At 34.5% G+C, this 25,820-nt stretch overlaps 4 protein-coding genes and 1 long non-coding RNA gene across 8 annotated transcripts; 2 read left to right on the forward strand and 3 right to left on the reverse strand.

The window, feature by feature from the left end:
* Positions 1-1,519: 1,519 nt before the first annotated feature.
* Positions 1,520-11,966, reverse strand: LOC131551583 (alpha-N-acetylgalactosaminide alpha-2,6-sialyltransferase 1-like). 4 transcript variants are annotated; one of them, XM_058794614.1, is made up of 13 exons: positions 11,475-11,966; positions 11,216-11,348; positions 9,967-10,063; positions 8,503-8,564; positions 7,724-7,757; positions 5,421-5,619; positions 5,169-5,331; positions 3,282-3,450; positions 2,982-3,120; positions 2,694-2,794; positions 2,456-2,539; positions 2,261-2,360; positions 1,520-2,086 (listed from the first exon to the last, which is right to left on the reverse strand). In XM_058794614.1, the coding sequence occupies exons 1-13, from the start codon at positions 11,733-11,735 to the stop codon at positions 1,913-1,915; spliced, it is 1,716 nt and encodes a 571-aa protein (XP_058650597.1). In that variant the 5' UTR covers positions 11,736-11,966; the 3' UTR covers positions 1,520-1,912. The 4 variants fall into 4 exon arrangements, with proteins under 4 accessions (XP_058650597.1, XP_058650598.1, XP_058650599.1 ...); XM_058794615.1 differs by lacking the exons at positions 8,503-8,564; positions 9,967-10,063; positions 11,216-11,348; positions 11,475-11,966 and having other exon boundaries at positions 7,724-8,442; XM_058794616.1 differs by lacking the exons at positions 1,520-2,086; positions 2,261-2,360; positions 2,456-2,539; ... (1 more) ...; positions 2,982-3,120; positions 3,282-3,450 and adding an exon at positions 3,492-4,123.
* gip (gastric inhibitory polypeptide) lies at positions 10,622-14,089 on the forward strand. Its single transcript, XM_058794618.1, has 6 exons — positions 10,622-10,701; positions 12,654-12,758; positions 12,840-12,935; positions 13,592-13,729; positions 13,805-13,897; positions 13,980-14,089. The coding sequence occupies exons 3-6, from the start codon at positions 12,853-12,855 to the stop codon at positions 13,987-13,989; spliced, it is 324 nt and encodes a 107-aa protein (XP_058650601.1). The 5' UTR covers positions 10,622-10,701; positions 12,654-12,758; positions 12,840-12,852; the 3' UTR covers positions 13,990-14,089.
* Positions 14,090-14,716: 627 nt separating this feature from the next.
* Positions 14,717-16,082, reverse strand: LOC131551573 (uncharacterized). The gene is made up of 3 exons (XR_009273794.1): positions 15,488-16,082; positions 15,022-15,086; positions 14,717-14,932 (listed from the first exon to the last, which is right to left on the reverse strand). It is a non-coding gene; the product is annotated as an uncharacterized LOC131551573 (long non-coding RNA).
* A 630-nt stretch (positions 16,083-16,712) lies between these two features.
* On the forward strand, positions 16,713-19,147 carry snf8 (SNF8 subunit of ESCRT-II). Its single transcript, XM_058794603.1, has 8 exons — positions 16,713-17,079; positions 17,164-17,214; positions 17,299-17,437; positions 17,860-17,964; positions 18,369-18,441; positions 18,527-18,668; positions 18,745-18,819; positions 18,899-19,147. Exons 1-8 carry the CDS (start codon positions 17,026-17,028, stop codon positions 19,034-19,036), a joined length of 777 nt encoding a protein of 258 aa, XP_058650586.1. The 5' UTR covers positions 16,713-17,025; the 3' UTR covers positions 19,037-19,147.
* Positions 19,148-19,149: 2 nt separating this feature from the next.
* calcoco2 (calcium binding and coiled-coil domain 2) lies at positions 19,150-25,241 on the reverse strand. The gene is given in 15 exon segments (XM_058794602.1): positions 19,150-19,644; positions 20,011-20,036; positions 20,167-20,335; positions 20,721-20,807; positions 20,899-21,084; positions 21,173-21,331; positions 21,540-21,609; positions 21,688-21,741; positions 21,743-21,801; positions 21,923-22,003; positions 22,562-22,687; positions 22,813-22,973; positions 24,357-24,459; positions 24,548-24,751; positions 25,113-25,241. Coding segments are annotated over 14 exon segments (1,620 nt in total). The 5' UTR covers positions 24,725-24,751; positions 25,113-25,241; the 3' UTR covers positions 19,150-19,482.
* Positions 25,242-25,820: the final 579 nt, after the last annotated feature.

The following is a 25,820-nucleotide window of genomic DNA, read 5'->3' on the forward strand; positions in this document are numbered from 1 at the left end:
ATCTGTCAAACAGATGTTTGTTGTTAAGAACATATAATATTTACCTGAAAACATAGCCGTCAGTATGTTTACATATCAGTACGCCAGTATGTGTACATATCAGTAGAGTCAATCTCCTTTTCTAGCCTGGAGCCACTGAGAATGCCACCGGGGTTGTTATTTTAGCACCATGGTTTAATAATAGACAATCTATACTATCACATCCTTGTTTTCTGATTAAACAAACCTGCGTAATTGAGTCCCATATAGCCAAAGGAGTGTCGAAGTGATAAAGACTATTCCACTCACTCATGTTGAGATGATCACTTTGTAAAAACAGCTGAATGTTTAAAATAAACTTCTGCTTATTCACTTTGTGCCATGTTTGGATTACTTAAAAGTGTTTTGTGTTTTCTTCAGATTGCACTGTTTGATCTAACAGTTTACTATTTTGTATATGTAACAGTTAATTTTTATTTTTTTTGTTTGGCGTTATTGCCTTTTATTTGATAGGACAGTAGTTAGACATGAATGGAAGTTGGAGAGGGGGGGGGGGGGGATCGGGAAAGGTCCGCGAGCCGGGACTCGAACTCGGGACACCCGACGCGCTGCCCACGAGGCTATCGGCGCCGACGACAGTTAATATTTTTTATAAATGTCTTTGCTGTTCTTAATCGACAGTGACACCAGTTAAGTAGGTTTATAAATGTCTTGCAGTTCTTAATCCACTTTGAGGATACATTATGTGTTTGAATATGCTGCTGATACAGCCTTTAAAGTGTTTGTTTTGTAATCAATTAATGTGCTCAGTCCAACCAAGTGACAACTCAATACAACAAAATTTAAGTACCAGCTCTTACTTTTTGCCTTTATTTGTTGTCCATGCCAATATGCATTTTTAGATTTATGATTTTGTATTCACACATTTGCAAGTCTATAGTGCCTGTAGAGTTTACGTAAAGCAAGTAATGTTTACACAACTCTGGTACCAGAGACCTAATGAAATTGCATTTATTTTTATTTATTTTTTTTTTTTTTTACTAATAATTGCTAATACCTTTGATTAATATTAAGATTAGCATTAAGAAATCAAGTTGGTACCCTTGACACAATGAAATCACTTTAACAGTACACAATACATTTGTGTAATGGCAATCAGTAATGACAAATAATATCTTGAATCAACATGATTATTTTAAGTAGTCTTAACGTGAATGAAATATTTTGGTTTGGCAAGCAATAAGTCATTGAGAAAAAGAGGACAATTATATCAGTTGAACACATTCTGATCACGTGCAACCGATGTACACAATAAAATTAAGTAAATTCAAAGGATTTTTCAGTGTACTTTAGATAAATCAAAGAGAAAATAAATTATTTTGATTATTCTTTCCTCTTCATGTTCATTCATGTTGTTTCTGAAGATGGATGATGCTTAACAATACACAGTTCTGGAATCCACAGAGCATTACCAGATAGAATGAGCTTCACAAAAGTATACTTTAGATCTAGATATTAATCAATAACTTTAAAGTCGGTCCCATGTTTGTATATGGCTATTGGTAGCCCAGTTTTTATTTTGTATTACTGAGAAAAACAAATAAATTCTTTCATAAAATTAAGAATATAAATATTAGAAAGAGAAATATGCTGAATAAATAAAAAACTGATTTATGTTGGGAACGTAATACAATTGTAATGAAGAACAAAGATTGAACACACACAAACCAAGACCATTTAAATATACAAATATCACCTTCCTCTCCTTTAAAACAAGTAAAAATAAAAATAAAAATAAAACTGATATGCTGCAAGTGAAAGGTTGTTCTATTACAGATGTTTCACTTCATTTTAGTCCACAGCTTGTTTCAGGATCATATCTTTCAGTTTAACACCTGTTGACAGAACAGAGTCTTCTTCTGTCTTTGATGTGTTAGTGCCTTTGGAAAAGTCTAATGATTCCAGAGTCATGCAGTCTCTTCCAAGTCTTTATCTCCAGGCCATAGTCATGGTTAATAAAGAAAATTACACTGGTTTTTTTGAACTTTTCATAATAATAGTTGGAGTACTTATGGTGGTCTTCTGTAATAAATCCATAGGCATCCACCTGACGTAGAGCAATAAAGCATTTTCAAGTCATTTTTATAATAGTAATATATGTCCAATACAATTACAAATGATATCAGAAAATAGTATTTTAAAGAACTTCAAGTGGTAAATAGCTACAAACAACTTGATGAATAAGCTAAACGAATAGAAAATAACTACTGCGTTTACTTACAATGTCACATGTGTGAATAGCCAAGAACAAAGCAAATGCTCCATTGGTCGGTCTGTACATTGCCCAGTGAATGCTCTGCATTTGTTTGGATGGCATGAATCTGTTTTTTAAAAAATGAGGGTCATTGAAAAGAGATAGATTACACTTAGATTGTTGTATGACTAGACAAACTGATCACTGTGGCATAAATGTTACCTGTTGCGAATGTATCGAAGAAAATCAGGGTGAAGAACATAGAATCTACTCTCGTTAAACTTCCCTTCAAAATATTTCAGTGGCCTATGGAAGAATAAATGCAAATAGTTTTTTTTTTTAACAAATCAATATCATAGTAATACATTTTCACCCCTTATCATGCTGAGGTGGAGCCACTGTTGCAATGCTATTCTTGTTTAGTGGGACGGTTTGAGAGAACTAGAGCTGGATACTGTACCTCACACCCCTGAATGACCCATTGGTTTCTTTTCCCTGCAAAAGGCCTTGGATCCACTCAAAGTCCCTCAGGCCTTCAGGGATCATTACATATTTGATACCCTATTAAAAAGATTTTTTAAAATTTTGATCAAATAAATGCATCCTTGGAGAGCATAAACTTCTTTTAAAAACATTTTTTTAAAAATCGTAACTTCAAACTGTTGAACGGTAGTGTACGTTGTGTAGTGTATTTATATAAATAATTCTCAATAAAGAACACACAGAGTCCAGTGTAGAATATACTGACCTCATCTTGTGGAATACTGTTAAAGCCGTACTTTTTTAACGTCAGAATGTTGGCATACATGGAAAAAGCTGTATGTACATAGACCGATGTTCTATTTCCAACATCCTCCTCGTAACCTTGAGTAACAGCCCCGTTTACTCTGTTTCAGAACACACACAGTCAAGACCTCAGTATAGGAGTCTGTTACTGGCATGCATTATCATTAACATAACATTTCATTCAGTTGTCAACTCTCCTTAGCCATTTTTTACAAAGCTAATTTTATTATAAAACTTTTAGGCTACATGTTTTAATTCTTACCGAAAAACGTAATCATGAGAGTCTATCTCTTTGCCCATCTTTGAGTTATTGAGAATGCCACCAGCGCCCACAACAGCACAGCGGATACAGCCATCCCTTGAACTTTCAGGCACAGGCAGTAATATTGAAGACTTGGGCTTTGGTATCAAATCCACTGCTCTTTTTACCTCTCCGGTGAGAGAAAAAAACGTGCACATAAAGAAATGTAAAGTGCATATAGGGGACAGTAGGTCATCCAAAGGAATAGTTGACCCAAAAATTTAATTTTGCTGAAGATGTACTCACCCTTCAAGCCATCCAACATGTAGATGAGTTTGTTTCTTCATCGAAGATGATGAGTTTGTTTCTTTATTTAGCATTACATCACTTGTTCACCGTGGATCCTCTGCTGTGAATGGGTGCCGTCACAATGAGAGATCAAACAGCTGATGAAAACATCACAAGTAATCTACAAGTAATCCAAATGACTCCAGTCCATTAAATAATTCAACTTCATAATCCATAATAACTCTTCCTTGAGTCCATCTCTGATGTCCTCAAAATCCACATATATATTTGTTTAGAACAGTTTTAGACTTCACTTGTAAACAGTGTTTAATCTGCACATATTTCTCTCCTGATTCAGATGAGACAACTTTTTCACTGGCGAAAGCCAGGTTAAAACATCTTAATGATGGATTTGTTTATTACAAACATGCGGCTTTTCACTTCACAACATGTTAGTTGATGAACTGGAGTTGTGTGGATTATTGTGATGTTTTTAGCAGCAGTTTGAACGCTCATTCTGACGGCACCCATTCACTCCAGAGGACTGGTGAGCAAGTGATAAAAAGACTCCAAACCTGTTTCAATGAAGAAACAAACGTATCTACATCTTGGATAGCCTGAGGATGAGTAATTTTCTTTAGCAAATGTTCATTTTTGGGTGAACTATTCCTTTACCACAAGTTTGCAAGTTTACCTCAATCAACAGTGTTTGCGGCCTAATGGTTATTTAAAGAAAAAAAAAACGCTGTTCCTTTTTTAAAATCAAGATTACAGTGAAACATTTAGAGTCAAAATTAATGGCTCAACTTTTTACTTAAATTGCTTACTTAAAAACAATAATTCTGTTTAAAAACTGTGTTACAGGGTTACACTGTCATGACAAAAAGTTGTAAAATTAGATGTAAATTCACAAAAAAAAGGTAAATCAGTGATTTTTTCACACTAAAATAATGTTAACACATAGCCTATTAATTATGTTTTTCAGCTGCAGTACTGAAAAAGCGAATATTTAAGTTTATTGACTGACTGACTGACCATATTTACTACCATTATAACCCAGAACTCTGCTTTTATTTAAGTCAGCATGAAACGGAAGATACAAACTTGTTTTCTTCCCTATTGTCCCTAAATGTAGAGTGGGACTTGATTTTGTTCAATGGGAATTGATCTCATGTGAGTGACAGATCACTGCACACGTCATCAAAAAAAATCTAAATATCGTTGCAAGGGGGAGGAGAAGTTATATTATTTAAAGGTTACAAGAACACGTGAATTTTAAAAAAAATAATGATGTGCATGACTAAATCCTTTATAATAAACACTGCAATATTACATTTAAAAAAGTGAAATTGGTGACTTGAAAAGAAAAGGCGGGACAAGTAAAAGCAACATTATGCCACAAATGCTGTTGATTTAAGCTTAGCTTGCACTGAAGCCGTAATGTTTCTTTACATAAAGAAAAAAAAGGCACTGGTTTCCATTGTTTACAGTGCTAAACTTCAATGACATCAAGCAAATAATGACATCAAGATAACGACCTGCCGCACCCCTCTCTCAAACACATGCAGGATCCTACACACCCATATTACGCCAGATCTTTCATTGGCTTTAGGTTATCACCATTATACTTGTATTCCATGAAGCCGAAGGGATTGTTGAAGTGTGCTAATCGATTCCATTCTGTTATGTTGAGTAGACCTTTGTGCAGCCATAGCTGAATGTCAGAAAGAACAGCCTCCTTGAACTTGAGATCCTCTGTGTTTTGAAGGGATTTTGGACAGGTCTACGGAAGAGAGGATTTTTTTTAAAGTCGAGTTTTAAATCGAGTGCACAACTTCACAGTGAGAATGGTATTGGACAAGAAGGACTTACAGGTTTTCTTGCTTCATTGTTTCGCAAATAATCATCTTCAAAATCCCACACTGGAAGTTTTGTAAAATTTTTCTTTTCGAGAACCGGAATAGGTGTTACATCGACTTCTCGCTCAGTGGAATAAATGGGTTTTTCAGTTTTGTACAAACTAGTAGTTCCAAGTGGTGATAAAATCAATGCAGGAATTATGCCAATTGTGCTAATTAGGAGAAAAGTGTATAGCAAAAACAGGAATAAACTTTTGTGGTAATCCAGACAGACAAATATTGAATAAAACAGCAATAAAACCCATATACAAGTCATGAGTACGACGGCGTTTTAGTGCCACCTTAATAAATAAAAAAAAATCTAAGATTACGAGAATAAAGTCGAAACTACGAGAATAAAGTCGAAATGTTACGAGAATAAAGTCGAAATGTTACGAGAATAAAGTCGAAATACTTGAGAATAAAGTCGAAATGTTACGAGAATAAAGTCAAAATACTTGAGAATAAAGTCGAAATATTACGAGAATAAAGTCGAAATACTTCGAGAATAAAGTCGAAATACTTCGAGAATAAAGTCGAAATATTACGAGAATAAAGTCGAAATATTACGAGAATAAAGTCGAAATACTTCGAGAATAAAGTCGAAATACTTCGAGAATAAAGTCGAAATACTTCGAGAATAAAGTCGAAATGTTACGAGAATAAAGTCGAAATACTTCGAGAATAAAGTCGAAATGTTACGAGAATAAAGTCGAAATGTTTCGGTCATTTAAATCGTAGAAATTAAAGTTATAATATTTTGAGAGTAGGCTATAGCCTATATCGCGCATGCAAATGGCCCGCATTGAGAGCACCGGGAGAAGTTGCAGGCCACAGGAATTGATTTGAATATTGTTGTGTCCGAGCGGCCGCATCATCTTACTGGGATGTCAATTTTAACGACTCGCGGAAACAGCTTAATATCAAGAATATGATATTTATTAACAGACTGAACAGGAACAACTGTTTATCTTAACATCAGCTCTAGCTCTCTTATTTAACCCTTTTTTAATACACTACAAATATAGCTATGTGGAATTATTAGCAGAAATCATACCATGTGTCATACTCGCGGGGACAGTATGCTTGGAAATAATATTTAATGCATTCCATTACATTCATTATTTGTAGTGCGTCAGCCACACAATAGCAATAGCTTAAGCTTTTAGTGCTTTTAATATAAAACAAAGTCTCAGCTTTCAAAATCAGTTTTATAACGAAACACAAATTATGTGTTTTACAATAATGTGATTTTCAAGCTCTTTAATGTGGTGTGACAGATCGCTGTATTTATGTGAATAAATTCATTAAATTATTGTGAAAATTCCACCTGCTCCTCAAAAACATCCCAAACTTTCATTCCTCACAGAGCCTGTTTAATTAAACAGCAATAAAACGTTCTAAAGGTTGAAGTGGACTCAAATTTGTTAACATATGTTATATTGTTGTCTTTTCTGCTGTAAACGTTAAGTGACTATTCACAAACTGTTTTATTCATGCTATACTGCAATGACATAATATTTAACGTCTTCCATTCATTATGATACCAGTAATCACAACAATTTTGTGCTTTATTGCTTTTACACACAGCTCAGCTTTCAAATTATGCCAGTTTTATAACGAAATACAAATTATAAATGTTTTTGCTCTTTATTTCAAGTTTATAGCAAGATATAAATTGAAGGAACATCATAAGGCATAAAAAAAAGTTTAGCCTAATTTATAATGAAAATGTCTCGTCGTTTGTTATTGTAATCTGAAAGATGATTGACTCACATGCCGCTTGACAAGCACATTATTGCAATATAGCCTACATATTGTTTGTATTTCGCTATAAAACTGACAGATTTTGAAAACTGAGATTTGGGATATCTCCCGGTGCTCCAAATCCGGGCCATTTGCATGCGCAAAAGGCTAGAATAGCCTATCTCAAAATATTATAACTATATAATCTTTATTCTCAAAACATTTCGACTTTAATCTCGTAATATTTCGACTTTATTCTCGTAGTGTTTCGACTTTATTCTCGTAGTGTTTCGACTTTATTCTCGTAGTGTTTCGACTTTATTCTCGTAATGTTTCGACTTTATTCTCGTAACGTTTCGACTTTATTCTCGTAGTTTCGACTTTATTCTCGAAATATTACGACTTTAATCTCGTAATCTTAGATTTTTTTTATTTATTAAGGTGGCACTAAAACGCCGTCGTACATGAGAATGTCATCTCAAATTTAGAATATTTGCAAAAGATAAAATTCATCGAAATACTCGATCTTACCTGTGAAACTGTTCAGAGAGATTCATCCAAAGCACTAGATAGAGCAGCACGCAAAAAGTCAGAATGAGACTAATAACAGCCCAAGCTTTCTGCATATTTCATGACCAATTTCCACTCATGTTATCAGTCTGGCCCTATTCATGTGGAAGATTCACTGTTTTATAATCTACCTATTCAAATTTCTTGCATCATCAAACCAGGCGTTTATTTCTGGATCACAGTCCGCCCTTTGCTATGAATGACATTATTGGTCTATGGCCTGCACAGAGCTATGAGCAGTGTTTACACATAACACAAGGGATAAATAATAAAAAATACAGCAAAAAGTGATTTTTATTTATAAAAATTAAAATAATGCATCAATTTTTCATACTAGTAACTTAAAGAAGCACAGTGTTGATATGCAAGATAGACAGATGACAGCTAGAGTGAGTATTATTAGCTGATTTTGAATTTTATTTCAGTTTAGTTCATATTTAACAATTATTTGAACTGACATGCACCGTAACCATTAAGTGAAGCTAAAGCACAAATAAAAAGACGACAAAAAGACTACTGAACGTTTCCTCACTACTTATATTATGCATAATTACGACCAATAAATACATACTGTATATATATATATATATATATATATATATACACATTTTTTTTCAGGTTCACTGAAGTCACTGATTTCAACTTGAACTCTTCTTTAAATGGTATTTGAATCTATAAACCACACTGTCAAATAGAATAGAGTTTAAGCTGTTCTTGTAAATCACTCTCTGTCACCTCACCAAACGTGTCTTGTTTGTCTCTGAGCAGCTGGAAGATGGCAGCTAACTGCTCTCGCTGAACCCTGAAACAAAACACATACACATTATTAAATACATATCACAGATGCTCATTCTGTAAATTATTACCTACAGTTGTGGTTGTACGTTTAGCGTGAAAAGACAGTCACTGCTGGAAAGGTTCAAATATGCAAAAGATTCTGGAAGCCCAAAGAATGTGCAGGACCTGGAGGATTTTTCTGAACAAAAGTGAGCAGTTTAACAAGGGACTTACGAACAACAATTGCAAAACAAAAAAACCGTCATTGATCAGATAATGACATGCAATATTATGAAATAAAGCTTATGTGCATTTTTGAATAGGGTAAATTTATAAATTCAGCTGATCCTCTTATTTCAATATTATTAATATTTTGCAGATTCTGCAAAAAAAACTCAACTGTAACTGGTGTTGCAGAGATTTTCCTTTATTTCTACCATAGCCTAGTTATATATATTTATGCAAAGTGATGTACAAATAAAACTTGAGCAGTTTAATTTAAAACAATACAATTATTTTATATCCTATCCAAATAAAACACTCACATTCGTACATGTATGACGTGCTTATCCGGGTCTAAAGGAACAATAAGGCAAACAAAAAACGAGAACAGCCTGAAGCCTTCAATATGTAATGGTGAGTTTATCTAACATGACCACTGAGGTGTGCTAAAGCGTATGCTGTTTAAACAGAAAATGTCTTTTGTTTACCTATTTGAATAATCAACAAATGCCATGTGATAATGCAAATAGGAGCGCATTTTAAACTATGGACCTACAATATTAAAGTGAACATGCCTAACAACTGTTTGCAGACTATTAAAGAAAATGTATTTCAAAATGTTGGTAATGGGTGGAGTGAAAACAGACTGATTGTTTGTATGGGACATATATCATCAAGATGTTACAACACATCCTGTGAGTCTCTGAGAACAAACTAGAAAAGCAAAATAGAATGCAAACAAGGGTAAGACTTGATGAATTACTCCGAGTGAACCTTGCATTATAAACTAACAGTAAAGACATTTATAATGTTACAACATAAATACTGTTCTTTTGAACTTGAATTTGAAGTTGCTCTTTTGAATTTGAACATCAAAAACTCCTTTTCAACACTGATAATAATAAGAAACGTGTTTTGTACCAAATCGGAATATTAGAACATTTGAAACTGTAATAATGCTTCATAAAATTACCATCTTCTTTTTATTTTATTTTATTTTTGATCAAATAAATGCAGCCTGGATGAGCATAAGAGACTTCATTCAAAAACATTTTAAAAAAATCAACCCCCAAATCTTTGATTGATGGTGTACATTGTGAAGAAAAGCCATGTATCCTCCTGATACTGGTTAATGTTCTTACTATCCAACAGTACTTTAGGAAGGCCTGCTGAAATTTCAAGACATTTACATAAGAAGAAATCACCTCTGCTCTTCCTCCAGTTCTTCTTTGGTCATCGTCTTCTCAAGCTGGCCGGTCCTCAGCATGCCAGCCATGTACCTCAAGGGATTCTTCTCAGCATCTATTGTACAGTGACAGATATAGAGTGACAAACTGCTGCAGTATGTTCACAAATGTATTATCCTACAAAATGTGAGTAAATTAAATGTACATGTTAGTGAAAACAGCTTCCAAATAACAAAACAGTAACGCCTGTGAAGACTACAGCCTCCTCAAACCTCCTCAAACTGTGAATTTGTTGATTTATTTGTTGAAGTCACATTACCCTTGTCAACAAAATTTGCCTTGAACATTATTTGCATACTGTAAGTATAGTTCTAGGACATTTTGTCATCATGGTCATACCAAGACCTGTGAAGAAGTAGAAGACTTTAGGATACTTTTAAAAAGAGTAATTATTATGGAAGTGAAATACTTAAAAATAATATACAGTATATAAGGACTGCAATGTTTCAGACATTTAACTGCATGTTATTTACAAATTAAATAATTTTTTTTTAAATTATTAAATGCAATTACTCTTAAACCAATGCACTTACACACATAAAATAAAATAAAAAAGAAATAAAATCTAGTTGTCTAATAAATCTGGTATTGTGCACTACCACAACTGTTGGCTCTTTAACAAATTGATTTGTTCCTCTTTTGTAAGTCACTTGTGATAAAAGCATCTGCTAAAAGCATAAATATACAGTAAATGTAAGTGCTTTTTTACCCACTTAAGGAGGATATTTTATATATAATTTTATCATTAATTATATTGTTTATATTGAAATATGGTTAGAATGTACTGCTGAATGTACTGACAAGTATTTATGCTAAAATATACTTTAATGTAATTTCATTGAAATTGCATTTAAATATGTTGTAATTATATATCTGTATTGATGAAGTGGCAATTAGTACATGTGTACATGTTAAAAATGCGGTCATGAAAGCGCAAGAGTCTCTTTGACTACACTTAAGTAGCTTTTTATATTAGCAAGTAGAGTTTTAAAAAATACGCTTTTAAAATTTGAAGTACACATCAAGTGCACATTTCATACATAAGTTTGCTTTCTTTTCATTATATGCAGAATACATTTTCATAGAAGCAGCTTCTGTTAATACTCTTATATTCACAGACCTGAGGTTCAAAAAAATACTTTAAAACTAATATAATCCTAATGAAACAGTAACCCAAAAATATTAGTAAAAAATATTATTATTATACCAGATGATTGCGCATAATCCCTGAGGGCATTCCTTATCCCAGTCTCAGATGAATCCTCCCCCCAACAACTAGTGGAGGTGTTAACTGGAGAATCTGACTTGCTAATTTTTCCCACAATATCGGAGTTTGAATCCTGAGGAGAAGATAGAATTAATAAAGAGTTCGTTAGAGAAACATTTGCTTTGTTTTCATTGGTTTGACATTTTCATTTGGCTTGTAACAATTACAAAAGCATTCATAAAGCTGAATAAATACTTGCCGTTTCATGTTTTATAGTTTCATCTTTGGCTTTGAGGCTCTTTGCAGTAGATTGTGGCTGAATGTCCTGGTGATTGCTTTCATGATACTGTGAAGAAGCTCCAGCGTCTGGAGCAGCTCTCTCCTCCACAACAGCGTTAGTTTGATGGGAGCACTTTGACGGCGCGGGAGCTTTGTTTCTTCCTATAAAAACTGCTGCTACTATAACTGCAAGAAGCGTAAACAGCATCGCCGGCCAAAATAAATCTGAGGTTCCATCCATTTTATATATGAAATAACTTTCTTAGTTCGCAATATCCGATTAACTCTACGTTTATTATTAATTAACGCTGACGTGGGCGTTTTATTGTATTATGACGCGCGTATTTTAATAAATGCATACTTTAACAACATGCAACTGCGACGAATTTATCTGTTTTTGAAAACACTACACTTGACTCTATAGATATGTTCATGCAAAATTATACACTGATTTTTTTGGAGCTACTCACAGCGGAAGTTCTGATTTCAAAATAAAAGCTTGGGAAACAAGCAGTCCAAAAAAAAAAAAAAAAAAAAAAGCACTGAGCTATTACATGGCTCAAACATGCTTGCATTTTTAATTCAGAGTATGTATATGAATAAATATGAAACGGAGTATTTACAGAACATGTTTAAATGTTCATCTTGTCTTTACCTTATTTGTAGTGAGGCAATCCTGTTTAAAATATTAATGAAGTAGAAATATGAATAGCCTATTTTATTTTTTCCAAAAGTCTAAAAATACATTTTCACCAGCCATTCCTTTAATAACTGCATATCCATCACCACTGGTATTATTGCCACAAGGACATAGGGACCTTTGGAAAGTATAATCTGTTTACTTTTCTTAAAATGCCTGAAAATGTACACCTCAAGTCATTAGCTTGGAACATTTCCTTACATCAGCCAATACTTGTCTGATTTGCATAATGAAAATATGTTTGCCTTTAAAAACTAATGGTTTAATGGGGTCATTTATCTATTTTCAGTTCCACGAACACGTTATTTGTCTAGTACAAACCACAAAGAGTGTAAATAGATTTGACACCTAAGATTGTAAGAAAAAGTAGCCTTATCAGCTTTTATGTCTATGCATCACCCTCATTATTAATTGTTTTAATGATGTGGAAATAAGTTGTTGTTCTTGTGTTAATGTCAGTCGTGCTGTATAAAAGACCAGTGCAGTTTGCTGTAGAGTTGTGCATCAGTTTTAGCCAATACAGGGGCCAGAAGCAGAACCATCACAGGAGCAGAACCAGAAAAGGCAGGTCTAAATCTATTTGCATCAGTTTTGTTGTAAGTGGTGCTGGATGTTTGATATGTATTTTTGTCACCTTGTTTGTAGTATTAAAGGAGCAATGAAGGTTCCAGTATTTGCGCTGGTTTTGATATGCCTGGGCAGTGCATGGTCATGCGTGGGATCCCAGCCTCTTGATAGCAGGTAAGAAAATAATGAGCATTATCAGATCATATTAAAATTAAAATGTATGCATATAAAAAAGTGGTGACATTTTACAATAAGGTTCCATTTGTCAACAGAAATAGTTAAAGGAATAGTTCCCAAAAATGAAAATTGGCTAAACATTTACTCACCCACGAGCCATCCAAGAAGTAGATTAACTTGTTAGCTCATGGGAACAAATTTGGAGAAATGTAGCATTACATCACTTGCTCACCAATGGATCCTCTGCAGTGAATGGGTGCCGTCAGAATGAGAGTCCAAAAAGCTGATAAATGCAATACAAAAATCCACAAGTAATGTAAGTAATCCAAAAGTTGTGTGTTTGTAAACAAATGTATCATTAATACATTTTATTTGAAATCCTCCTTCTGGCCAAAATGGTCCGTGACACTTCCTCCATTGGTGAGCAAGTGATGTAAATGTTAAACTTCTCCAAATCTGTTCTGATGAAGAAACAAACTCATCTCAGCAAATTTTCAGTTTTGGGTGAACTATTTTTTAAGTTTGTTTAATGCATTAACTAACATTATAAGTGTTACCAAAATGTGTAGATAACAGAAGTCACAAAACAATTAAAAGAGAAGCTTTTGTTTTGTTTTTGCTTTTCTCTATTGTTTTTCAAATCTCACTAATAGTTCACCAAATGAGATCCAGAAGTTTAGCCGCCGTTATGCTGAATCAACCATTGCGAGTGACATTAGCAAAATTGTGGACTCGATGGTTCAGAAAAACTTCGTAAACTTTCTGCTCAATCAGAGGGAGAAGAAAAGCGAGTAAGTTTGGGGAAATGGGCAGCATGTATGTTACAATATTCAGTAGCAGGCAGGATCTGATGCTTGTTTCTACAGACCAACTATAGAAGATCCAGACACCCGCAGCGTCAATGACCTGCTGAAAAAAGAGTTTGTGATGTGGATTCAGAGAAAAGGCGATGCATTCAAGTAAGTTGCCTTCTGCAAGTGAGACTGATCGTGATTTACCATGTAAACTGCATTTACCATATTTTTATTTCTTGGCTGACAGGAAGCAATAAAGCTGAACAGAACATGCTTCTAAAGCGCCTTGGAGAACAGACCGAATCCATGTTCAATTTGAAGAGTGTACTGGAAATGTTTATATAATCAATGTACTGAATGTCATCTATCTCTAAATTAAAATCTCTTAATTGAAATTAAATTGTTTTTCAGAATCATAAATTGTGGTTTGTACTTTATTATCACTACTATTAGTCACCCAAAAAGGAGTCATTTGTGGGTTGAACATGTCCCTACTACTTTTTACCCTACTACTGATCCTGTCCTCATTTCTTTTTTAAATATATCCAACATGAAACACATTTGAACCATCCAGAACATGACCACGGGCTTGACACTAAGTGCAAATAGCAATGGATTCTATATACACTAAGTGAAAATAGCAGCATTTTTTAGTGATATGCTATAGCTATAGATTCTATGGAATTTTCACATTGATTAACTTTATTCATGCAAAATGACACACTGTTAGACATTTCAAAGGGTTTTTACAGTAACTAAAGTTACTGTAATTACAATTTACAGTAGTAAACTGTATTTGATTGATCAGTATACTACTGTAATTCATTCATTTTAATATAGATTGGATTTTATCATTTTTATATAGAATTCATTTTATTTTTACTCTACATAGGTACTACTGGCATTCAATTAAAACAGACACAATAATTAAAAAATATCAAATTTTTTATTTAAAACATTGCATGTATAACATAAAAATACAGTCTTCCAACTCTGGAACAGTGCATCTTCACCATTTCTCCTGTCTTAGGACGCTTTGCAGTGCATTTTGTTGTGATTTATCCTCACAAAGAATCTTTAGGCAACAGAAACATAAAGACAAGCAGCCAAAGAATACATAGCCATCTGCAAAACCCAGGTGCTGCTCCAAAACGTGGCCACCATCTTTGCTCACCATCCACTTTGACAGAAATGTCTTCTCTGAAAAACAAGTAGAAGAAATGGCACACTTTTAAAAGGCAAACCTCATATAGAATACACAAATCTCTCAAAAACAGTTGTTCTCTTACCATGAATTATCAGCCTCAGGGTGGCTGGCATGTCCATGTCTTTCTTGATGCTTCATTGCAGTTGCCTTTAAAACACAAATACAAAAAAAATGCAGTAAATCTTAAATTCCATTAAAAACTATAAAACTAATTCTAAAACTAGAAAGGCAGCTTGCCATAAAACTAGTTTAACCTAGCTAACATATGATTTTATTTTCTCAGGCTACTGGCCAACATTAACTACTAACACCTTAACTAAATTTCACATTAGTTAACCTAATGTTAATATAAGATAAGCGTTGCTCGTTAAAAACAATTTTAATTCGGTAACTTAATTCAATAAGCTGACAAAAGTCGTTTGAAACGACAGCGCAGTTTACCTGTAACCGCCATGTTGACTAGTAACTGTTAAATGTTACTAATGTTAGGTAAACTGGTGTGCAAAAATCTGACACAAACACACAGACAAACATACATATATTTTTACCTTGCTTGCTGGTCTTTTTCTCTCGTAAGGTGCATCGACACACAGCACAGATGTTCTCCAGAGCTCTCCCACTCTCGCGGGTTCATCCCCGGGAAAAACCCGCGACGCTGCCCGCTGCTTCCGTGTCTTCCTCGGACGCGAGTAGCGCGGCGAGGCGCGACTCGATAAAAAACAATATAGAACCCATTATATATATTATCTACAGTGGATGCGGACAGTAATGTGATGCCCCGGTATATTTCTGATGTACAGATGTACTCCAAGCCTCGCGCTGTTTCTGACACGAAGTACAAACGGATTTTCCAATCATTAGAAGCGATGTAACACATCCAGTAGTCAGTCTCAAGCTGTTGCGGCGGTGTAGACACGGTGTAGGGCAAATTGTGTCAGTCCAAATGTAAGAAATGAGGAAAATAAAACGACCTCAGTATAATGGCGCCAAAGAGACCGTTACAGTAGTATACAGCAATTAAAAAAAAAATACAGTAAGTCTCTGTATGTGGGGTCTGACGTCACAGAAAATTCCAATGATGCAAAGGGAATTACAGTTATTTACTGTAAAGGGAATTTGCAGTATTATACTGGGTGATATACAGTAAATAACTGTGGAAATTACAGAAATGTCTAACAGTGCAACTTTAATCTCGTAATTTATTCTGAAAATATTATGGCACAAAACCGCTGCCATATTTACTAATGCAAACACACTCTTGGCACAGCGGCCCAAAATGTAGAAAGACAGAAAGAAATGAAATAAAAACCATACTCACATTTTAGTTGTAATTAACTTTATTTAATTCTCTGGGCCTTTCTTTCAGCAAATTCATCCACAATGTCCTTGTTGTTTAAAATTAAGAAGAATACGTTCCCTGTGCCATCATGTTCCATGAAGATATTTTGCAAATTTCCTACCGTAAATATATCAAAACTTAATTTTTGATTAGTAATATGCATTGCTAAGAACTTCATTTGGACAACTTTAAAGGCGATTTTCTCAATACTGCGATTTTTTGCACCCTCAGATTCCAGATTTTGTTGCATCTCAGCCAAATATGGTCCTATCCTAACAAACCATAAATCGACGGAAAGCTTATTCAGCTTTCAGATGATGTATAAATCTCAATTTCAAAAAATTGACCCTTCTGACTGACTTTGTGGTCCAGGGTCACATATGCACGATTAAGTTCTTTGTTCTCCAGTCCGTCGGGTGGCGTTATCGGACACATTCACCAAAACATTACTGTCGAGACCTTAGTCGTGCACAGAAGAAATAATACAATTCTGTGGATGTTTTCTTCCTGGACTGTTTGCAACGTTATAGTTAAAGAGCATAATTGGAAGGGAACAACCCTATTCGTTTGTTTTATTGTAACATATCTAATTTAGTCTGTTTTGTCAGATTCTGTCTCGATGTGTAACTGTGTAGCTCGTGAGCTGTTCAGCTGACTAGGAAGTAAATTACTACAGTTGTCAGAACAGGGAAATAATAGTTTAATTTTGTAGTATTATAGTATTTTAGGCGTTTTTATTTAGGCATCATGCACAGAAGAGGAGTCGGAGCTGGAGCGATCGCCAAAAAGAAACTTGCAGAGGTATGATGTCCTCACTTCTGCGAGATTTAGTAACTAGGCAAATCTTTTTGCCTTTTCATTCAGCTAATTTGTTTACTGTCACAGGCAAAGTATAAAGAGAGAGGAACCGTCCTTGCTGAGGATCAAATTGCACAGGTGCGTATAGCCTGCTGAGTAAACCACACAGATGTAAACGGCACCGAGCCTATTATAATCAGACCGTATGTGTTGTCCTTGTAGATGTCAAAACAACTGGAAACATTTAAGACCCATTTGGAAGAGTTTGCCAGCAAACACAAACAAGAAATCCGTAAGAACTCTCAGTTCAGGGTGCAGTTCCAAGAGATGTGTGCCACCATAGGGGTTGATCCGCTGGCATGTAAGTTTTTCCTATCGTGAATGGTTCCCTTAAAGCTGAAATGGATATGTGATTTTATGTGTTCATGGGTCAAAGACGAGACATCCCATTTTTGCTCAGAAATAAATAAATAAATGTATAATTGGGAATACACACACACACACAATTAAGCAGGACACATTCTATGTTTAACTCATTAAAGTTTTTATGATTTAATATTAGGGTTTAAAAATACATTATAATTACTAATCAGCTAATATGCATTATTAAAACTGTATTTATTTATAATTGTCATTTTTGAATGAAAACTGCATGGATGGATTGTAATTAACTAATTAGTAGGAATTGTTAACTACAATTTAATTAATTTTATATATTATAATTAATCAATTTCAAAGAGAAAGTCATATGTCCTTATGAACTTTTTTGCTGTATGTGTGCAGCTGGAAAAGGATTTTGGTCTGAGATGCTTGGAGTTGGAGATTTCTACTATGAGCTTGGTGTACAGATCATTGAAGTCTGTTTAGCTCTAAAACACAGAAATGGCGGTAAGTTTTGCCTGTTTAAGTGTTACATTTTACAACATACATATCGAAATTATGGGTTTATGTTGGTCTTTTTTTTTTTTTACCTTGAAGATATTACATGTTTCACAAAACAAACTGCAAACTCTCTTGTTCCACATATTTGAAATACATAATACACTGCTCTCTGGTATACTTGATTCTGATTAGTCAATCATGATATTTATCAGTAATGATGATGCGTTCCTAGACAATCTCTTTCTTCACACATAAAAACACCAAAAAAGACCTGATCAGCTTATCAGTGTTTGTTTGATGATGACAATGACTAAATGTTTAATAGGACTTTTTAAAACCCTATGAAAATAATGGCAGACTATTATTTTAAGTGTAAATGTTAACCAAATAATTACATTATTTTTTTGAAGGTCTCATCACATTGGATGAACTTCACCACCGTGTCTTGAAAGGAAGAGGGAAGTTTGCACAAGATGTGAGCCAGTGAGTGTCTTTGATTTGTATATAGTGTTCTCTAGCTATTCTGAACACATGAATTCTCTTACCAACCATTAACGTCGTTGCTCAGGGATGACTTGGTGAGGGCCATCAAGAAGCTTAAGGCTATGGGAAATGGCTTCGGGATGATTCCCGTTGGAGGCTCTTATCTAGTCCAGTCAGTCCCAGCAGAGCTCAACATGGATCACACTGTTGTCCTTCAGCTAGCAGAGGTAATCAATACCACACAAAGCCTGAGACCTTTACACTTCCATGACGTGAGATCTGATTATTGGCCATGTTTCACAGAAAAAGGGCTACGTGACCGTGAGCGAGATAAGAGACAGCCTCAATTGGGAGAGAGAGCGGGCCAGTCACGTTCTTGTAAGTGTGCAGGAAAAACGAAATGCCACTCTGAATGGTTTCTATATCATATAGTAATACCTTTTGCGTTGTTTTTCAGGATCACCTGCTCAAAGAAGGCTTAGCATGGCTGGACTCTCAAGCTGCGGGGGAGCCACAGTACTGGCTTCCTGCTTTGTTCTCGGAGCTGTTATCGCGAGACGTTACGCCTGAGGAGGCCAACCAAATGACACCTTGAGAATAAGACATTATTTTGTAAATACATTGTCATGGTGGATAAATGTTGCGGGTCAAGCTTGTTTGAGAGGAAAAACAGTGAAAATGGAGAATAAAAGCATCTATTTAGTCACATTTCTCAAAATATGTTTATTATTGCAATGCCTGATTAACCACTGGAAAATTTGGGTAAATAAGACCATGCCAGTTGTTGTTATTATATAAGTGCAATTTATCTTGCATTTGTATTATATCTACTATTATTTTTATTACTTAATTGAACTGATCCAGTTTCTTCAGTGATATTAAAATCATTACATAATAATAAAAAAAAAAGTCCCTATTTTAGATAGATAATAATGAAAGAGAAGTGCTGCATATCTAGAAAATCCTGGACTATTCAGTACTTTAAAAAGTGCCAACATACTTTCCCAAAGATGGTATATCAGATAAAGAAAACAGAATTGACTAATCCTCATGACTGTAGACGTGAACTTCAAACTCCTGCTGTTCCATATCGTCACAGATCAGAGTGCAGAGTGGACACACTTTGTGAGACCGCTCATGTTCTGTCAGTTCATCCTCACTGATGCCAGGAAAGACCTCTTGACAATGCTGGCACACCCTAATCTACACATAAGGAAATGAATACAATTATTACATCTGGCAGCGGTGATTCTGGTTTATCCTTTGACCTTGAATCCTCTATGGAGCTCTGCAGTTTAGTATAAAGGCACATTTACAATCACTTTATTCACTAGTAGAGTTTTGCAATAATGATCAGTACAAGAACAATACAGTAAATGTGTTATTGTTTCAATAGTGTAATTAAGAACAATAAAATAGAAATATTAAATTACTTAAATGAAAATGAAAAATGTTGCCTTGAAAAAAGTTTAAGTTGAAGGTCTAAAACCAAAACAAATAAGAAATGCATACAATTGAATAATTTTGACCTCATTCTTGAAATATTGTATTCATTAAAAAAGTAATTACCTGTTTTTCTGGATCTGAAGGATTTGCTATAATGTAGAAATGAAATGCGTTATGAGTTTAATACTCTAATTTTAAGACAACTTAGAGAAATGCTTGTTTTTTTTCATCTAAGTAAATGTTTCGATTTCCTTTTTTGTTGACTGCTATTGTACCAACCTGTCAAGTCATCAATGGTCTCATAGAAATGAGAGTCAGGTGAGTATGTTTGCTCCACGGAGGCCGGTGGGCTTTGAGGTTTGGATATTTGATCAGACACTGCGGCAACAGATGCAACCTGGTAGTCAAACAACGCCCTTTTAAGCTTATTTACTTCTTCTTGTAGTTCCTAAAGATAAAAAGAAAAACATCTTCATTAAATAATAATTGACTGGCATGTTGTTTAGTGCCCCACAACATCATCTCAAACTGTTTTTTTTTTAATACTTTTTTCAGCAAAAACTAATTTTATAATAAGACAGTACAGATAAGACAGTAAATACATGTATAATGTTAAAAAACTTTCTATCCTGAAAAAAAAAAAAAAGTTTCCACAAAAATATTAAGCAGCACAACATTTTCAACATAGATAATAAGGTTTCTTGAGCAGCAAATCAGCATATTAGAATGATTTCTGAAGGATCATGATGACACTGAAGACTAGAGTAATGGCTGCTGAAAATTCAGCCTTTCCATCACAGGAATAAATTACATTTGAAAATATATTCAAATACCTCATTCTTTTCCACAAGCTTCTCTCTGTCTAATTTTGATGCCTCTGCCATTTCATAAATTTTCTCTTGTGCTTGCTTAAGTTGTGCCTGTAATGACAAAATTGTGTGGAATCAGGATCTAAATATTGATTATTATTCCTAAACATACTTACAAAATCAGACTAAAGTTGAAAAATACCTGGATTTGATTGGTTTTCTCATCCTCAGACTGTTTCACGGTTGTCTCCTCCTGCTTCCTTTTCACTTCCTTCAATTCCTGCTCAGCTGTTTCTGCACGTTTGCAGGCTTCTTTGCAACTCTGCACCTCGCTGCGAAGCAGCCCTCTAGCCTCTGTCAGCTGACTGAACAGGGCTTGAATCTGTACCTGAGTCACAAAGAAATTACTCCATGACAATACAGTGATTTTCGATTAATGATTTGAAGTCAAGTTGATTTAAAGTGACAAGCCTCACTTTACTGTTTTCTTCTTTCAATTGGGATTCATGCTCTGACAAGGATGTTTGTAACGCTTTGTTTTCAGCCCTCCGGTCCTCCAGAGTCCTTCTCATCCTGAGCTCCTGGATTTCAGTGTGCAATTTCTCATAGTCTTTCCTGCTGCTTTGCACATCCACCTAAAAGAGAATAAATGCGAAGCTTCTCAGACCACAACTTTTTTTGCATTCGTTTGGTTTTGTTTTCTTTTCAGTTCTTACTCTCTATTTTTTTTTTTTTGTCTTGGTATTTGTATTGTCAAGAATTATGAAGCGCCTTTGTTTAGAGGCACTACAAAAAATGTTTTTCTTATTTATCATTAGCAGTATTAAGAACACATTTGCAAACCTGTAGCAGCTTGACTTGGTCTTGTACTTTATTGTAATTTTGCTCTGTTTCTTTCAGCAAGGTATTTAGCCTGGAGAAAAATAGATTAAAAATTTCCATAAACTTTTTGCACATAAAACAGAGAGATTTTCATATTGAGGACACTCACCTGAGGACTTCTCCATTCTTGAGTTGAAGCTGTTGCTGTAATTCTGTCCTTTCTCTTAAGCAAGTGGATCTTTTGAACAGCTCTCTCGTACTTTTCTTGCAGAGATATCAGTGACTGTGAATAATTTTGTTTGATTAAAGTCATACAGATTAAATTATAGAGATACTGTAGCTAAAATATTAAACTGTGTCAGTGTTTCCACTGGTTGTTTGCAGAAGCATTGTTCTTTCTTTACCTCTTCGGTGCAATTAAAACTGGGTACATCTGGCAGTGGTGATTCTGGTTTATCCTTTGACCTTGAATCCTCTACGGAGCTCTGCAGTTTAGTATAAAGGCACATTTACAATCTCTTTATTCACAAGTAGTGTTTTGCAACGATGATCAGTACAAGAACAATACAGTAAATGTGTTATTATTGTTTAAATATTGTGTAATTAAGAAATTAAATTAAGTAAAATCAAATATAAATATTAAATAAACAACTTAAATGAAAATCAAAAATGTTGCCTTGACAAATAACTTTAAGTTCTAAAATCAAAACTGAAATATAAATAAATAAATAAACTGAAATAAAAATAAATGACAGCTACAGAAATATAAAAAACTAACAGAAATGACAAAGCACAAAAATTAATAAAAATTACTAAGACTAAAACTAAAATAACAATTAAAAATATAAAAAATCTAATTGAATACCTATTATAAATACTATAACATATATATAAATAAAGAAAAGAACAAAGAAAGGGCTCTAAAAAACAATAGGCATTACATAACAGATCAGACAATCAGTTGATCTTCATTGCAGAAATCACAAATACTACCGTAAATAATAAGTGCTTACATTTTATAAAAGAAAGAGAGTCTGACTAACCCTGAGACGGCGGATCTCATGCAGTCTTTCATCCAACTCTTTTTTCAGGATCGCATTTGTTTCTTTTAAAGAATCAATCTCTTTCACAAAGTCTTCTTTCTCCTTCTCCATCTTTTCTGCTTGCTCCTACTCACAAGGACATGCAATAAATTATTTTTTGGCCAGTTAGTATTAATATTACATTTTTAGTGGCTAGCAGAATGTAAAAAAAAAAAAAATACTACAATCTTTAACTTCCAATGGAGATGTACCTGTGTTGTTATGACTAACAGGTCCTTCTCCAAGCTGCAGCCAATGCTTGCTTCTGCTGAGTTTTGAAAGCAGAATGGGGTGCTGGCTCCTTTGACATGACCAAAGCTGTCCACATAGCAGAACTGGTAAAACTCTCCATCATCCTTGGGCAGGTAGCTCTCTGAGTAAAAAATCAGTATCATTAGTTTAATATAGGGCAGTGGTTCTCAACACAATATTCAAAGGCCCCCTATATAATAAATTATTAACAGATACTGGGAGTGTTGAAATGAGTAATTAACCACAAAAGCAGTTTAATTAAGTTAATCATTATTATAATATTATTTTATAATAATAATTAAAATGACTAGTGGGCCTAAGCCCCCTGGCTAAGACTGGTATGGGGTGCACCATATTGGTTATCATCTATCTGTACTGTTTGATATTGGATATTTGATTGTTAATTTGGGATATTTTATTGTAATTTATATTTTTTGATGCCTGAAATTCACTTCATACTCAAAATAATATTTAGGCCTAAATTTAAGATTTATGTATTTGAATTGAATGAAATTACCAACCATTTGGATTACACAGTTTCAGCATAAACTTTATGTGATGCATATTTGTGAATCATAAATGAAATCAGTAAGAAAGATTTGTTGTATTCGAAAAATCAATTATGAACATGGTTAAACTATGGCTAGCTGTAGAAAAAGTGATCTTAAATTATTTAAAATATAGGAGACAACAAATTGGATTTCTTGATGATAAATATATAATATTTAATACATATTTAGTTTTTTTGAACAAATATGCATATACATAACATTAAGTTTATTAGTTTATGTTAAAACTAAATCTAAATGGATAGTAATTTTATATACATTTCAAAAGGATACATAATGTTTTAGTGTAGATGTATTTTTAATTTATTTAGATGAAATAGCAAAGAATTTTAATGTTATTTATTGTTTAGTATGTGCCAAATTTTAAAGTCTATTCTCGCTCAAGACCAAGAGAAATATTTAAATGTTTTGATATATATAAATCTACCTCGCCATTTTAAAGTAATTCTCACCATGTGCCTCCCACACAAAATTAACTGCCAAGAAAGTGGTGCAAGGAAGCAAATCAAATACTTCGGACACTTGACACATCACAAGGTCCCTTGATTTAGGACCCCTGAGTAACGTGATGAGTAAATGTGGACCACTCAAGATAGTGATTCAGCCTTTACTAAAATAGAAGCACAACGTCACATCCACAGCATTGGTGCACTTTAATTACACCAGGGCCACGACTACCACAGACATGATAACATGATAACCTGAAGGGGACAAATCAAGTCCCCTGTTTTACCTTTAGTTTCCAGCAGTAGGCTATTGAATATTTGCATGCCACAACCATGTTTACATCACAATAACATTTTAGACACTGTTGTAAGCCTCAGTCTCGCTTAATTCTCAGGTTCCGCAACTCAGGTAGGCTAATGGAGCAAAACACTGGAAAGTTTTGACAGGTAAAAGAGAAATCTAAAATGTGCAGTGATTGTGATTCCTACCTGAGAATACCACTTGTTGCACAAGTGGTTCAGATCCGACATGGTCCAGGCAAGGTTCCACCCATACGTAGGTATAATACTTCTGTGTTGAACTCCAACCAACCTGGCCCATTTCACGGATGTAATTTTATTTTATTTTTTAAAGCAATACAATACAGGAAATGTAGCGTATGCTGTTACTTCTTACATACCTTATAGACACCGACCCAGTCCCTTGGGTGGGGCAGCACAGCACCGGTCAGGGTGTACCGGCAAGTAACCTCGGTGTTTGGCGGATATGATGGAGGAACATCGTTAAAAACTACCTGCGAGTACGACGAGGTCTCCATTATAACGGGGGCCGTCTCTTCCTCCGTTCCGTCATTCATCCCGGTGTTTATGGGGGACACAGTCACCTTTCAATGCCCCAAAAGATTATTTTAGTCAAAAGCTTATTTATGCTCGGTTTTGCCATTGTTGAGTTACTCTTTCACTTTCATTTATGTAAGGGCGTAACGAGGACAAACAAAAGCGACTCGACTGACAACACGCTAGATTTGTTTGATTTTGTTACATAGGTATGTAATTAAATTAAAATATTGTTTAAAAACAAAAAATAGTTTAAGTAAACGCGACATGGCTTGCAATCTTAAAATGAAAACTTTGTACAGTTTCAAATCAGTATAAAACATTGGACAAAGCCAACGCTTTTCCGTATTTACTCATATAATTTGGTGTTATTTTCACAATAAACAACTTCCATAAATAAAATGTTACCTGAACCTCCTTCTGTTGCAGTCCAGACCGTGTTGAACAGGCTGTGAGATTCACGGCAGTTGCTATAAATGGGAGCAAACAAGTAAACACAATCTGGGAGATGTAGTTCTATGCGCAGGTCGGTGTCACTATGACAGTCCAAAATGAAACTACTGGGGATTCCCATGTATTATGTCATTCACTACGAGTTATTATGAGGAGACTGACCATTCTATTACAGGCTTCGAAGTATGTAGATGATCAAAAACATCCTGTGATACAGCTGTATTTCCAGAATTCGTTTTGAGCACCAAATCAATATATTACAATGCTTTCTGAAGGATCAAGTGACACAAAAGACTGGAGTAATGGCTGCTAAAAAAATAAACTACATTTTTAAGTGCTTACAGAAACATCTTTATGATGCTACGCTAGGGTAATAATATCATCATCAGTGATAATACCTGGGGTCACAAGGTTGTTTTGGGTCTTTCGAATATCATACAATTTTGCCCAGGTAAGTCAGCGACCTGCCTGTGCCCTACCAGAAACCCACAGATCTGGCCTTTCTAGCCAAATCCTAGACACTTTCTTAGCTACATCTGTGATGGCGTAAATAGCTCTCCTTCGTCTCTCTCCTGTGATACAATGGTGGAAATTAGTAACTCATATAGCAGCAGTGGCCAGGGGATTCTTGGTAGTATGCTGTGCTGATAAATCCAAGTTTTA

The sequence above is a fragment of the Onychostoma macrolepis genome, chromosome 12 (assembly GCF_012432095.1).
Source record: "Onychostoma macrolepis isolate SWU-2019 chromosome 12, ASM1243209v1, whole genome shotgun sequence".
Classification (NCBI taxonomy): Eukaryota; Metazoa; Chordata; class Actinopteri; order Cypriniformes; family Cyprinidae; genus Onychostoma; species Onychostoma macrolepis.

Excerpts from the sequence above, each read along its gene's own strand:
- LOC131551583 (XM_058794614.1), bottom strand. The coding sequence starts at position 11,735 with ATGGATGGAACCTCAGATTTATTTTGGCCGGCGATGCTGTTTACGCTT. Across the intron at positions 2,795-2,981 it reads ACAGTATTCCACAAGATGAG|GGTATCAAATATGTAATGAT; the intron begins GTCAGTATATTC and ends TCTTTTTAATAG. Across the intron at positions 2,361-2,455 it reads CTTCGATACATTCGCAACAG|ATTCATGCCATCCAAACAAA; the intron begins GTAACATTTATG and ends TTTAAAAAACAG.
- gip (XM_058794618.1), top strand. The coding sequence starts at position 12,853 with ATGAAGGTTCCAGTATTTGCGCTGGTTTTGATATGCCTGGGCAGTGCA. Across the intron at positions 12,936-13,591 it reads TCCCAGCCTCTTGATAGCAG|TTCACCAAATGAGATCCAGA; the intron begins GTAAGAAAATAA and ends TCTCACTAATAG. Across the intron at positions 13,730-13,804 it reads CAGAGGGAGAAGAAAAGCGA|ACCAACTATAGAAGATCCAG; the intron begins GTAAGTTTGGGG and ends TTGTTTCTACAG.
- snf8 (XM_058794603.1), top strand. The coding sequence starts at position 17,026 with ATGCACAGAAGAGGAGTCGGAGCTGGAGCGATCGCCAAAAAGAAACTT. Across the intron at positions 17,215-17,298 it reads CTGAGGATCAAATTGCACAG|ATGTCAAAACAACTGGAAAC; the intron begins GTGCGTATAGCC and ends TTGTCCTTGTAG. Across the intron at positions 18,442-18,526 it reads TTTGCACAAGATGTGAGCCA|GGATGACTTGGTGAGGGCCA; the intron begins GTGAGTGTCTTT and ends GTCGTTGCTCAG.